The 15,217-nt window shown below is 41.8% G+C and overlaps 1 protein-coding gene across 1 annotated transcript in view; it reads right to left on the bottom strand.

Annotated features, from left to right (window-relative positions):
* ANTXR1 (anthrax toxin receptor 1) overlaps positions 1-11,409 on the bottom strand; it is a gene marked incomplete at its 3' end in the record, with an annotated part of 103,272 nt that extends 91,863 nt beyond the window's left edge. The window contains exons 1-3 of the mRNA XM_009704245.1: positions 11,258-11,409; positions 2,019-2,090; positions 1,237-1,308 (exon numbers count right to left, since the gene is read on the bottom strand). Of these exons, the coding sequence (XP_009702547.1) occupies positions 1,237-1,308; positions 2,019-2,090; positions 11,258-11,409 (296 nt within the window). The remainder of the gene's footprint in view (positions 1-1,236; positions 1,309-2,018; positions 2,091-11,257) is intronic.
* Positions 11,410-15,217: the final 3,808 nt, after the last annotated feature.

Raw genomic sequence — 15,217 nt, 5'->3', positions numbered from 1 at the left:
ACTGCTCCAGCTTCCTGATTAAGAAAGGCCAGTGTTAACTAAAGGACCAGCATGAGGCCCACATCTTGTTTGTCACTTCTCCAGTCAGTTGGTTTTCGGACTAATATCATATCAATATCCTGTTCCCAGTCAACATTTCTAGGACAGCTGGATAATTCTGAAATACATTTCCACATGGGAAACACTTAAGTCTCATAGCTTAGAGCCTTAACAGACTAGAGATCTTTGCAATGGGGTGTGCTCACAGCCTGGGAGACAGAAAGAGGCAGGGAACAGGTTTGCCTCTGGCACCAAGTCTGATATGGTTCATTCTCTTTATACTTATTGTTGCACTAAGTGGCAAGAAATGCTTAGGCTGGCTGGGTTTAATGACTTTTTCAAGGTCGGTATGTATGTGGACTGCTCTTTAGGAAAGCGGCCAGTTTCCTCTTCACTCCTCTATAGTAGCTGCTTTGGTATGCAATTTCATAGACATCCAATATGTAAAACACATGCAGACTTATACAGTCTTCACATGTGTTACATATATTTTTGCTCCACGTGGCAATGAAGTTAACAGAGGAAGCAAGAGCGATTAAAGGACATTATCCAGCTCTCCTTGAAGTCAGAGTGAAAAAAGAAATCCATTCCATAGATTTTATTGGGATTAACTTGGGGATCTACAAGGGGATGACAGGAACATGCTTCAGAAACATGGCAATCAAACTGTCATCGCCAAAAAATATACACCCTTGCAATCCAACCTGAACACTGTTTGTCTATAACATACCTTCAGACCTCCAAAGAAACCATGTTCACCTCTAACTCAAGAGTATGGGTGTCAACTATGGCTTTCAGGTTTGTTTTTACGGGAAGGGAGTTTCACCTATTTGTTTGCAGAAGAAACTCCTTAAGGATGTTTCAAAGGCAATAAGGTTCTTGTTCTCTGACAAAATCCTGAAAATCTGTGGAATGCAGACTCCCTCAAGGAACGCAGTTTGAGTTAAAAACCTAATTGCTGACAGAAAGACATTTGGCAGTCAAAATTAAGAAGGCAACCTCTGCCTTAAGATGCCTTAATGCATTCTAGCAGAATGAGTGTGATATATGAAAATGGGCACGCAATTCAAACAAATTGAGAAGCACAAAGGTGTCACAACACTGCTCACAGTGGTCTGGAAATCATTGAGCGAAGGAGGTGAAGGAAGCTACAACAAGGACACAAAAGCTACTGGGCATCTTTAAACATCTTCTTACCTGTCTTCTGTTAACCTCATTAGAATTGTCCCCCTGGTTGAAAAAACAATGAAGGACATCCTCAGCTGGGGGCTGGAAAAGGAGAAGAAAAAAAGTAAATTATTTTGGTGGTCTAGACCAGAGCTTACTGTATGTGGAACACCAAACACACAGGATGCTCTGATTACTATCTAGATTATAACTCAAGAGGACAAAAAACAGGACTAAGCAGCCAAAGGTGTTTGCCTTCCTAGTCAAGGCAAACCATGAGGAAACCTTCTAAAAAGATGTAAATAGCACTTGCATCATGACCTTAGGATTGCTAAAGCAAGAAATGCTTAACTTCATCCTGGTATCAGTACGGAGACAAAGGAAGGCTAATTATATTTATAATAACATATTCCACCCACTGGCCTGGGTTTTTTTTTCATCCAGCCTCAAGTCATTCAGTGCCTGAAAGCTACAGCCTCAGGCCTTTCACTGCAGACCCAAAATTCTGTACCTCAGGCAGTAGCCAGCCGTATCAGAAACAAGAGGATTCTTTCCTCAGAAAACCATGATTTGATCCATGGAAGTCAGGCAGGAAAAAAGGGAACAATTAGCTTATCTACTCCTATTTCCTGCACAACAGAAATTTGGGGAAAAGCAGTCAATGAGATGATCCCAGAAAAGCACTATGGAATTTCTTTCCATCAGTTTCCCTGGTGGGAAGCAGCATGTGCTACTTGACTGAGAGCATGTCTCCTAGCCGCTGGCACACATACCCCTTCTCACTCAGTTATCTGCAAAGCAGCATTCCTTACCTTATGAACTTGCGGGCCAAGTGTTCCACAAAATGATATATTTCATTCCAATGGTGCAGGACACTTCCTGATCTAAGGAAACAATTATCACAGGAGATATTAGTTTCATTGCTGCTACTGTAGTTTTCCCAGTCTAATGTTTTGTTACAGATTGTTCAGTTCATCACTTCTTTCTATTTTGTTTAACTCTCACTGTCCATATTCTTCCTTTAAAGAGATATTAAACCATAAATGCCGATTTCCTACTTCACTTTGAAAAGCAAGAATAATTTACACTCCATGCAAGTGTTTGAGGCTACACTTGGCAATAACATACAGCAGTTATGCTAGACCTTTAGTGCAGCCTTAAACAAATAAACCTTGTGTGAGTGAAGACCTGTCTCTGCACAGTATTTTAGATTAATTCCACCAAATTACTTGCCATACCATTATGCAGACTTTTAGCTCAAGTGTATTTTGACAATAAAATGCAGTTGGAGGAACAGATTACTAAACTTCTCTAGTGTCCCCACTGTGCTAGAGACTATGAAAAGTAATGGACCTTAGGTCCACATCTCGACTGTCCTGGCTAATTCTTTCATACCTCAGTTAAAGGCAAAACAAAGTAATTTTGCTCCTCAGGAAAATAAGCTATGGACTATAATGGCATTGGATTATTCTTCTTTATGTTGTAAGAACCAGGAAAAAATTAGGTTAATCAGATTCTTTCAGCACTAAATGCCCCTTCTGGCATAAACAATTCTATGAACACTGGATTAATATTGGAAAAAATTCCTTCCTAGAGTCAGAAAATAAATGTGTCATCACTTACTTAATTCATTGACTATAATTAAAAATATTTATAGGGGAAATAACCGTTTCAGCTTTAAAAGAAACTTCATTGATCTGCAGCCTGAGGAAGAAAAGGTGAACATTTGAGAAGATGTTTTTTCACTTCACAGAAAGAAAAGGCATCCAGCCTGACTGTTCTACCTTAGATCTGAGAATGCCAATGAATAGCCATGAATAGATTCACCCAAGTACTGCACACCTGGTACAGCCACCCCCAGCCTGGCTGCAAAGAGCATTACTTCACTTCCTAGAAGCACAGCAAGCATGCAAAATGCATGGTGCAGGTCATATAAGTTTCCTTCCCTATTCTCCCCACACCTGGTTTTCATTTACAGCCATTCAGTAAAAACCTTGGCCTTACTCACTTGCTCCGTGATACCTTAAGCCGTTCTTTCTCTATATGACCCCAATATGCCCAAAGACAACCTTGGATGACATGCAGCGAGGACCCTTGCACAGGTACAAAAACATGTGGTCCTTCTGGAAAAAGAGTGAACTCTCCAGCTCTTGTTGCACAAAGGACGTGTTACCAAACAGACTTCTTCAAAGACAACCTTACAGTCACCTCTCTTTTGGTTGGGATTGTAAGGGACAAATTGCAGAGGAGACTGGGTCATAAGAGGATGCTGAATGTGTTAGATTACTTCTTGGCTCTCTTTCCTCTCATCAGACCAGGACTTGAAATCATTACTCGTTCTCCATGGAAATGCGTATCAGAGAGGACCAAAGAAACACCAATAGCAAGGGTCTTGATGAACTAATTAAACCACACAGACAGTGGGAAAGTTGATGCCTTAGATGAAGGTACATCATCTAGATTAGGTACATCAGGACTTGCTCACAAACAAGAAACTTAGTTCCTGCTGCATCCAAACTGCAAACCAGTAGCACAGAGACACACCAAGATCAACCCCTGATGCAAATTCCTCTCAGATGGATGGAATAACTCTGAGGCCTTGAATATGACAGGCATTCCAGTCCCATCAATGCCAAATAGCCCAAATAATTTCCGAGAATTGGTCTGGAAAATAAATATTTACTGTTTTTATATGGTGAGGAACAAAAGAAACACTTAACTTTACTGCAACGGTTACATCAGTCTCCAGAAGACACATGAAGCCAAGGCTTTAACTGTAAAACAATTACTACTTTCTTCAGTGAAATGTACATTGCTTTAGACCATATACCCACCTCTCAAAAGAAGTACACCTCATCGAAGTTTCACATGTCTTCTGAACCTCTGGTAGCAGACATGTGAAGCTAAGACCCTTTCACAAGTGTACCCTAACCAACCCGCTCCTAGCCACCAGCTAAGACAACCATACTAGACCTCATGTTAAGGGCAAACTTAGCGCTCAGCCTCTGCCAATGCAGAAGATCTAGCTAGCCCCCACTTGTAACAGGACACTGCCCTAGAAGCTACGTTAGCCTTTAAAAGTATGGTTATTTCTTCCTCTCTGAACGAAATTTGATCATCATTTAAAATTACAATTGCAGCAAGGCAGCCGGGAATGGGATCCAGCCACAGAGCACATAAGGTATGTAGGTCGTCATATAAAACTCCTGTCATTTTCCATGGCTCTGAGAATTCGTGCATTTTTTGAAAACAGCATTTGCCAGAGTAAAGCTTAAAAATCAACAGCTCAGTTCAATAATGTGCCAGTCAGTAAGTCAATAGCACATCCTGTTTAAAAGTTTGCCTTTGCAACTGTTGTTCTGCTGGTCTTAAATTGTTTGGGCAGTTTTTTCAGGTAAGCAGTGCTTTTGAATTCTTCACACAAGTATGGCTCCAACTTGTGTTGTCCCTCCTCCCCTTAGTCATCCTCACTCTGTTCTCCCACCAACAGTCCCATCTCTATGCTCTCTGGAACAAAACTCCAAGCATCTGAAGTTACAGTTCTTTTTCCATTAAACATTCCTACACATCTATTAACACACAAAAGGAACAACCTGAAGTTCAAGAGCAGCAGAATGTTAAACACCTATTTTAAGGAAACTTCCTGCCATTGCTACAATCATAAAAACAAACCCCCTCTCTCCCACAAAAGGAGGACCGTTTCTGCTTTCAGTTCCAAAGGCACTGAAGTGGGGCTATTGGAATGTCTACAATCCATTTATTCTTCACCTCTAGCAGAGCAAGCTATGAAGGGGTCCCGAAATGAAGGCTCACACTTTTGCTGACCATACACTGTTCCTTCTAGCACAGCAAATTTTCCATCCGTAGCTAGACAGCTTGCAGTCTACTTGCAGTTAATTTCTTTGCCTAGTCAAACCCAGGTGTCAGTGGCTATAAATGCCCAGGTCTGCATTTAGAAAAAAGTACTGCTCTAATACATAAAATACATCTTCTGAAACACACTTCAGACTTCTTAGTCTTCATTTGGCATAAAATGGACAAACCCAATAAAACTAACCTTTTTGCAGTCAACAGAAAGTTTACAAAACCAGCAATATCTTACAGTGTTCACCTCCACAGCTTTCAGCTGTTGTTCAGAAGCCCCACACTAAGAGACACTTGTCACTTGTAAAGCCTCTCATAAGCCAGGCCAAGAGCTCCGAGTAGGACAAGTATTTCTAAAGCCTAATCGTAAGACAATAAAAGCTAAATTTAAAATCGTTATCTCTTCATATTCCCAAAGAGAAACAAGATGATCAGCGAGCCAACACTTTGCAGCAGAATGGTTGATGCTATAAACTTGCTATTTAAGAAAAGACTTATCATTAGAATGACAAATTCTCTTGCTGGAGAAAAGCCCAATAAACAGAAATTAAGACTAAGTAAACCATTATGCCTTTAACAAGAGAACACGTTCTGTGGTCAGCTGTGCTGGCATTTTGTACATCTAAACTAAATGCAAGGGCAAGAGAGACACTCCACATGGCTCTGTGGTTCCAGACACGGAGAGCCAGACTCTGGCTAAACCTTGTCCTCCAGCAATTGCTTTTCTCCTACTCACCGTGACACGATGCACCGCAACCTAAAGCTGCAGCAACTCAAACCTTCTCATAGTTTGTCTTTCTTGCGCTTTTTAGACTCCTTATTTCCATTTCTGTCATTATACCTTCTCAGAATACCCATGGTTTTATTTAATTCACAAACTAGAAGAAAAGAGAATCAAGCCCACAAACGTATACAAAGGCTTCACACCAGTTACGTGCACTGCAGCTGACAGAAGTACATAAAGACACTTGATTCAGAGGCTGATGCTGATCCAAATTCTCCTTAAACTTCCACAGCTTTGGACTAACTTCAAGAAGTCTCATAGCTGTCAGAGGTGGCATTAACCCCAGAAGTTTTGCTGCATCTTTTTACTGAGCTCTTTAAAAATAACACAAACTAGTCAAAAAGCATCCTTTGTCTTTCCAAATACTTCCGGACCAATTTTGAAAACACTACATAATGCAAAGATGTTAGAGTGGTGATGCAATTCTTTGAGGAAACAATACGATCTTGTGCCACACTTCACACCAGACAGCTCACCAGAGATGCTGTCAAATATTTGAGGTTACAGGGTCTATAGAGGTCCAGTTCAGAGCAGGATAAGCCTCTAAGCCCAGTGACAGTCCAAGAACATTCTTCTCTTCCCGATTGGCCAGGGATATGTAAAAAAACAACTAATAAACAAGTAACCATAGACTGAATTTACATCAAGCAGTAGATAAAGCGCAGAATGCTGTGGGCACACACTTATTCCTGGCTGTAAGGTAGCTCCCACCCGTCCCTTTCACCAAGGAATAGTTAACCTTAGATTCACCACTGGCTAAAAAACATGTACCTGGGTCTTGATGGGCAAGGATTTCACATATTAACTTAGCTCATTGCATTTGCATGCCTACAGCAGACTTAGGAGTTAATTACGTTCCTTCAGGCAACAAGAAAAAAGGCACAAGAACGTGCAAATTGCTCCACCCGACCTTGCTAGCATCCTTCAGCCCTCATGCTAAAACTATGCCTCCATATACTTGCAACCCCCTGCCATCCAAACAAAATGCATACATTGCTCAGGATTCAGGCCTGTGATTTCAGAAAAACAATCAAGGAATCACTGACTAGGTCAATGAAGACCAGAGATGATTTTGAACCTATTTCCGCAGACACTCAATTTTACCATTACCTACTAAAGGCTTGTGTTTCTTCAGATTAGAGCAGCTAGAATATTATTCAGCTCTGCAAGGGCCCTGTGGTTAGTGCCGTCGGAGGGCTCACGTTTCCCAGGGGAAGTCACTACTACCAGAAGCAGTTCATGTAGGTCAGTCTCCCTGCCTGGTGATGCAAAGTGTCTGTCTGCTTTCCATTCCACTGTGGCCACTATATTCTTCTACACTCTGAGTGTAAATCTGGTCTTAGTCTCACTTAAATCATGGTAACTACAGCTACTAACGTTAGATTCAAAGAAACAACTATTAGCCTCTCTAGAGCAGGAGTTTGACTTCAATATAACTGGTTAAAAATAGATCAGCTGTCTGGCTGAATAATGAAGGGATCACAGGAAACAGCTTGGATTACTTGCTTCATTTTGCCAAGGATGCTTTAGAGCCAAGTTTTCCTTCACACATGTACAGTTCCTTGCATGTTTTCTGCACATGGGTATAAAATGCCTACTATTTGCAAACAACAGGCAAGAGCATAGGAAATAACACCTTTGACATACAGAGGATACAAAAAGATTACTGACAAAACTTCTCATTGCTATTCCTTCCTCCCTACCTGCAAATAAATTAATCTGGGAGCTGCCTCTAAATGTTCCAACTGTGCTCAAGGGGGGTGTTTACATACTACAGCACTAGATACCATGTCTGTTAGGGGGTGGGTCATAGTCTTCATTAATTCATCACATGGATGATATTTTTAGAATAACTGGGCAATGTCAGCAAAAACAGATGTTTGCTTTTTTATCAACATCTCACTGCTTCCTCGTTCTTCCTTCTTAATGAAGGCCCTACATCTTATCTCGCACCCAGGCTGTAAATTCTTTGGCGCCATGTTCTGCCATATGCTTTGCTACCATTCAGCCTACGGGAGCCTCAATCTATGAAACCCCTCAGCATCGCAGTAACACAAAGGGATGTGCCATCTAGAACTAGCGCTCTCAACAATTCTCCCAAAATAAGCCAGCCTTATCTTCCACAACACTGAGCTTGTCCCGGTATGAGCTCCACTTTGAGACGTTCAGCACCCTGTATGACTAGGTCCTGTGTATAACTTAAATAGCAAACAGCATATGACTGTACTCTAAATAGCATATAGCTTGATTAACCCAGTCTTAATTCATGTGAATATAATTCCTTCAGTGAACCTGCTGTCAGGCAGCTCAGAATTTCAAGTTAGGTGTTTGTGCACGTAACGCTATTTTTATCCTTTCCATTTTGCTGCTTGTCAAGCAACGATTCTCAAGAGAGCTGGCAAACCATAGTTTCCTCCGAAGTTGGAGCACTGCACCAGCAACAGAATGGCAACTTCAGTTTCACTTGGCTAGGAGTTTGCCCAACTCGAACCGCAGCCCTTTGGTGTGTCTTTGCATAACTTTTGGAATATAACTCTGCTAGCCTGAGTTCCAATGGTCACAGCATGAGAAGCCTTCTCTATTGCTACCTAAGCTGTGCAAGAACTGTTGAAAGTGATAACAGACATGCAAACGCACACACAGTGATTAAGGATGCTATTGTAACCTAGCAAGCATATCTGGCATCATTCAAGCTTTTGATCTGTTTGTTACATGCACATCAAGACTGCGTAGCACAGGATTATTTCTGAATGGCTGAATAGTGGATTTTCTTCTCCTTCATGACTATGAGAAATGGAAGATTTGCTTCAGGTCCTCTGAGCATGCCACCTGCAGGGACATGAGTCTCCAGCTGTCCGCAGACAGCTAGAGGAAACCTGGTTTCCCTTCAACTATTCACACAGCAAGTTTGCAGGAATCTCCCAAGGAGAAGGTTACAGGGAGCTAGAGGATCATTTCATGAGAACAGCCTATAACATGCGCCCCTTCCCCCGTGGGTTACGTGTTCACTTTGAAGGGGCTTCTCCTGGCCTGAAGTATGCTTCAAGAGCCAGCGCTGTGACAAGGACTGTGTGTAGTGCAGCAACTGGAACCTGTCCTACAAGCAGGACACACACAGGGCACTAAACAGACTTAAGTAGTCACTAAATCCAACCAGGCACAAGGGTCAGTAGAGGGCTTCAGCACTGGTGACTTCCAGGGCTGTGTTTATTGGTTTTATATTACTCCTTTAATCCCAGAAAGTAGGTTGCTTAATAGTTTAATGGCTTGCTTCCGCCATTGAAATTAACTTTTCATGTTTAAGAATCTAAATCTCTTCTGCATCAGTGTCCTTTATCACCTTTAATAATTTTTAATCATTTTTAGAGCTATTTCAAAGAAAAACAGTGAGCCCTGAATCTATTACTATGATGTCATAGTTTGCCTGAAGGCCTCTATAGGCATCACCTCAGCAGCATTTTTGAAAACATTCTCTAGACAATTAGAAGGTAGAAACCCCAGGCCACATAAGATCCAACTTTTTTTTAGAACTTCAGTTTACCCTCTGAGGAATGAAAGAAAGTTTTAAAGATAAAGGATATGGAATAACCTACTCCACCACTGCAAGTCTCTCATCAGCCTTCTCAAAGGCTAAGCAGTCAGGTCCACGACATATTCTACACACTAGTAGCTTAAACACTGTAACTCTCCTCCAAATTCCACTGGAGGCCAAGGAAATTTTTACATCAGACTCTGTTCAATTCTCCACCAGAGAAGTCCCAGAAATAGGAATCTTGCAATTGTTAAAGCAGGATTTTTTGTTGGATACCTTGATACATATGCTAAGGTAAGCCTGCTTCCTTTAAAGTTTGTGTCAAGCCTCACATTTCCACCCAAATTCATCATCCCTTGAGCAAGGCTAGAAAGTCATGCCTTTTAGTAAGAGGACAGCACGGAACTTGAAATAAGTGGCTGTTAAAATTACATTAGCTCAGAGGTATAACACAGCACATCCATCAGATTTGAGAAAATCTTCAATCCTGCTTTAACTTTCAGTGAAATGCAGTTTGCAAAAAGCTGTCTGCAGTGCAAATCATGCTCTGTTTTATTTGTTGTTTTGGGTTTTTTTTGTATGTGGCAATAGAAGTATTCCAACTAATAACTGAACAGCCAAAGCAACAAAATACATTAGACAGGTAGATCTTTCCACTGAATAAATTTAAAACAACAAGAAAAAAAAAATCTTTCCCCTGGAGCATTAGGACAACTGGCACACTAAAATAGCCAGTGTCTCAGTTTTACATTTTACCCAGTATTTTGTAATAGGGTGTTATGTAATTCCAAGTCATTTATACTAATGGAATGTGGGAGCTACTGCAAAACACTCAAGAGGATCAGTCAGAAAGCTTCATCTGCGAGCACTCTTGGCAGCTTGCAAATACTTTCCCGTCTCTGAAATTTATGGTTAATAATGTTAGTACCGTGGCTCTGGCATGCGTATCCTCCAGTATTTCCAAACCTTGGGTTCAAAATAACTATTCTTAATCAAGAAAATTAGGAGAACCATTTTAGCTAGTACTTTTTTATAAACTGTCATATTGCTTCAATATGAAGCTTTCCAAAGCCCAACACATATCTATTTCACATTGCTCCATCTACAATCTGAAGGCCTGTAAAGAGGCAAAAACTTACCAGTGCCAAGAAGACGACACTATCACAATTAGTGATGAAAAAAGTGAGGTAGGAAGTTATCTTCAGTATAAACAGTTAAACAGTCAAAATATGCATTTGATTAACAGGAAACAAAGAAAATGTGACTCAGCGTAGAGAAAATAAAGCTCTCTAAATCAGGCACGCTAGCTGTTTTCCATCACAACAGCCAAAATCAGACCCTTTCAAAGAGACTAGCCACCTCTCAGAGCCGGGTCTTTACCTGCAAGTTGCTGCTCTAGAACGTACAGAGCTGAGGAGCAAGCGGTACAGAAGCAGACCTCCAGGCAGGCGAGCGTTTCCTCCACGCTTTCAGCTACAGAATTAATGCCTGCAATAATAACTCTCCAATTCTTGCTTTCATGAGCGCCTCAACCTTCAGGGTTCATAGGGAAATCAGAGGTGACCAGGGTGCTGCCCTTCTCCCAACCACTCTTTTAAGAGACTACAGGGTCAAGTACACAATAAAGCTTCTATATCAGCCACAGCAAAATCTACAAAGCACAATGGGATTATATATTAGACCTACCAAAGAAGTTACCATAACGAAAACAAAGCCAGAGTCGTAAGGAGTTTCGCAGGTCCCTCAGGGACACAATGACTTCTACAAAACCAAAATCAAAAATAAAAACCTCCTCGGTATCAGTATATACAATTCCAGTTCATGCCTAGAGAAAGACTGCTTTGAAAAAGAACAGAGTAGAACTGACTTACTTGTCTAGAATGAAATACAAATCAAATCCTCCGTAACAGGCAGGACCACCATTCTCTCTCTTTCCACCTTGTCCATCACAGGCTAGCATAAAAGTTGCTAGGAAGAGACATTTGAAGCCAAATCTCAAGATGCTTTGCTTTGCAATGGCCATTATATCCAGAGAGGAGGAGAGAAAGAAATCCTTTCTTCCAAGACTCCTTTATTTCACAGGTTTCTCCACAAAAGCCATCCAATGACCTTTAAATGTATATATGTATATTTTATCCCTTAAAACTCCACTTGCAACAGTTGTTCTCAGGAATTGCAAGACTTTCCCCCTTGTTTCCCTTGCACTTCTGTTTCTTGGTTTCAGATTTCAAGATGCACAATACTGTATTTCACTTTTTTTTTTTTTTTAAAGGGACTTGACCCTCAGTCTCACTTGCGGCTTTCTGAAAGCAGCACCATTGTTTTGCAAGAGGAGGAGCAGCCTCCTAACAAATGTTGCTTTGTCACAGGCTTCAGAAAATACAGGGAGGGCTTAAGGTTTCCCCCCCCCCCCTTAATTATTATTGTTATTATTACGGATGGCAAGTTTTAGTTTTCCTTAGCAAAAAAAGCTTAGAGAATGCCACCTTGTGGCGAAAACTCAAGCTGACTGTAGCTTCTGGTTTTAAGCGCATCCTTCGTGCGCCGAGCATACTAAACACATACGACAGCAGCTTTAGAAGCGGTTTGCTTTACAGCACTCACACAGCACTGCGCGGAGACGTCTTTGTATCCCACACAGGCGACATCTGAGTTCGAAGACCTCTAAAAATTTAGAGCAGCTTCACAAAAGACAAAGCAATAAGCCACACCAAGTTTCATCCCTTATATTTTCTGCCCTGAGAAATATCAAACAATGCCTATAAAACAGATTTCCCCCTCTCACCATCCTTAGCAAACTCACTTGAGCCACTAGAGTCTAACCCCTTCATCTTCCAAAGAAACTTGCTAGAAAACATAACTCCAACTACACTCGTGTTTTCTGTTTCCTTCCGTGAACAGCAACACAAACTCTAAAACCTGAATAGGAGCTCAAAAGGAAGAGCCTTCCTCAGTCGGAGCAGGCCCCCACACGAGCAAGAGCTAAACTAAAGACCTTAGGAGCATAAGCTCCCAGCCTTCCCTCTCAAATCCTCTCAGGCTGTAGCAGCACACCTGTTCTCTGAGTACTAACTGCTGGTTAGCAGAGCAGCTTCAGGTGTTGCATCAACCATGGGGGGAACAGGTCAGGAGAGTGCAAGTGTGCTTAAGTAAGGCTTTCAAGCTGTTCTTCATTGCTTAAAGACTTAAATTTGTCCTCAAAAAATTCTTAGCAAAAGCAAACAACCTGAGGAAAGACCAAGAAAAGCAGTAGGATAGGTTTCAAGGGAAAACAACAAACACCATGATTAACAGACTTTTGACAGAAGTGGAAACATCTGAATTACAAATTAGTCAGGCACCTGTTGCATTGATGATTAAAACTCTGGGAGTGTTCTCCTTCCCACACCTGGCTATGCTCAGCTTCAGCACCTCTAATGTGGATAATACAGAGACATGGGCAAATGGTACCTCCTCGGTCCTGCTGTCAAATCCTGATCAGACCTGGAGGAAGTGGAGATCCCTTGGAAGTCAAAGCTTCTCTAGGGCTAGACAGGAGCAGAACCAAGTGTTTTGTAGATAGATATTTTGGGCTTCCATACCTAAACTCAAGGGGAGTTGGGGGGGCAAGTGTGAGTCTTTCGATTTCTCTCTTAGTCTGAAAGGAGAGTGGTAACACAGCTCGTTACTGCATAGGGAAAAGATCTATGTCAGGGTATCAGGCTTTCTACAACGAACAGAGATAAAGCACCTGTCAGAAACGGGTATGAGAGCCTTTTGCTGAGGTAGATGCGATGCTGACCAAAGTGAGGGTTAGCACCTGTATCAGCCCTGGGTGGGCAAAATGTGAGGGCAGGTGCTGCTTGTTTGGTAGTTGTGAAAAAGAGGCGGAGCTGCCACCAGCTGGTTTGCATATCTAAGTGGTCTGGTTGCTTAAATCCTGTGAGAGGAGGCTGCTGGGAGGTATCTAAGTGTAGAGCTGTGGTTCCTGTAGCTGGCTTAGTTGTGTTAGGTAAGCAAGGAGGGTTTGGGGGTTTTACATTGATTCTGTGGGACAAGCCCTGTTTATAGTTATGAAGCTTGACTTGCACAGATGGTGGGGTTATGTATTGAGAGTTTTGTGTATGTGCTTGAATGTTGTACTGCCCTAAGGAAGAAGATGAGGCAAGTCTATGAGTTCTTTTTAAGTATTTTTATAAAGAAAATGACCTGAATGGAGGATGTAGAAGTAGGAAGGATAGAAGAAAAGCTTTCTCTCTGGAGACTGGTGTGCTGTTTTTGAAGAATTTTGGAAGAGTACTTAGGGCTAGCTTTGGCCTTGATGTACAGCTAGGGCTCCTGCCATAGCCAGATAAAGTATCCTGTTGTTACTAGCTTAAGAATTAAAAACAAACAAACCCAAACTGTACCTCAGAAAAATAACTGTGGCTAGAAGGTTGCAGGGGAAAAGGAGGGGGAATGGAGGAGAAGATCATATTCTCTGTGTAGCTGTGGATTCAGACTGACAGAGGGCCCATGGAAGCTTAGGGAAAAAACCAAGGAATGGGGCAGCAGATGAAGCTTAGAGCATTCTCAGATGGAAGGAGCTGCTGACAAAGTGAAATGCCATGCTTTGTGCTCTAAGTCTGACTTTCTTCAGGGCTAGTCCTCTTCATATGCCTACCTTAAGAATATGTGGTTTTGTTTATGATCTGGTAACAGCAGTGTCAACGCTCTGAGAAAAGCAGCCCCATAATGGGAAGCTCATGTGAGACACAGGAGTGGGTGTTGGAATTTGTCTGTTCCTCCCTCACTAAAAGTGCTAGAAACAAAATATTATGGATGCTATAGTTTTTGTGTGAAAGACCTAACAGTTCTTGGAGAGACTGGGTTTGTTGTATTCTTTGTGTGAAAGAGACAAGAAGTGTTTTAATTGCATATGGCAGTTCAATAGTTTATTAAGCTCCCACTGATGCCCTTGGCGTGTGACTAGAATTTGCTATGTAAATGATGGGGAAGTGGTATTGGCAGGTTTTCTTGTTTTATCATTGGCTCCCTTATATGTATCTGTGGGACCTTTTCTGAAACTTGCAGCTTGGAAGAAGCTGGTTCTGTCATTTTGTGGTACCAGTGGTGTTGCTGATAGGTGAGACATAGCACATGGCAGCATTATGCGGGTTTTGTGAGCGCTCACTTGTGCGTCTTTGGGGGCAGTTCCCTTTGGCTCACAAATGTCTGACCTGTCTGGTGGACAAGGGCTTCTGTCAAGATCTCAAAATCATGTTCCCTTGTTTCCATGGCACTTCAGGAAGCTGTGGATGGATAATCAAGATGTAACAAATTGCCTACACTGACCAATGTTATTACCACAAACATATTATCACTGTACAGGAATTACTTCCCTGTCATCAGTTTAGACATGTCCTTAAATTCACTGGCTGTATCTTCAAGTGGTGTAATTCAGCACAGCTCTGCTAGCATCAGCAGAGCTACGTGGCGTAGGACGTGAGGCTTCTCCGGGAGGAGCGGTGTGCCCGTGCACGCCGCTCGTACACCGGGTAACTCCAGGCTGACACCCAGTGGCCAAGAAGGATTTTTTCTTCCCCGGATTGCTCGACATTTTTGAGGGATCAATAACCCCAGTGTCGCTTGCTTTTATCTGACTTTGCCCTGCTTTGATTTTTATTTGCCTCTGCTGCAACATGTAAGGCTGTACTGCATTATTTTTCTGCTGCTGAGAGTTCGTTCCGCTAGGTCTTTTAACAAGGGCTGCTAACTCTGCATATGTATGTAACCTCTTCCTGAAGAGGCATTATGCCAAGTACACAGATGAAAAAATATTGCTTGTAATGTATTAGATAAAATAAGAGAAA

Source organism: Cariama cristata, unplaced genomic scaffold, assembly GCF_000690535.1.
Source record: "Cariama cristata isolate BGI_N322 unplaced genomic scaffold, ASM69053v1 scaffold2487, whole genome shotgun sequence".
NCBI lineage: Eukaryota > Metazoa > Chordata > Aves > Cariamiformes > Cariamidae > Cariama > Cariama cristata.
This window is presented reverse-complemented; position numbering and strand designations above follow the sequence as displayed.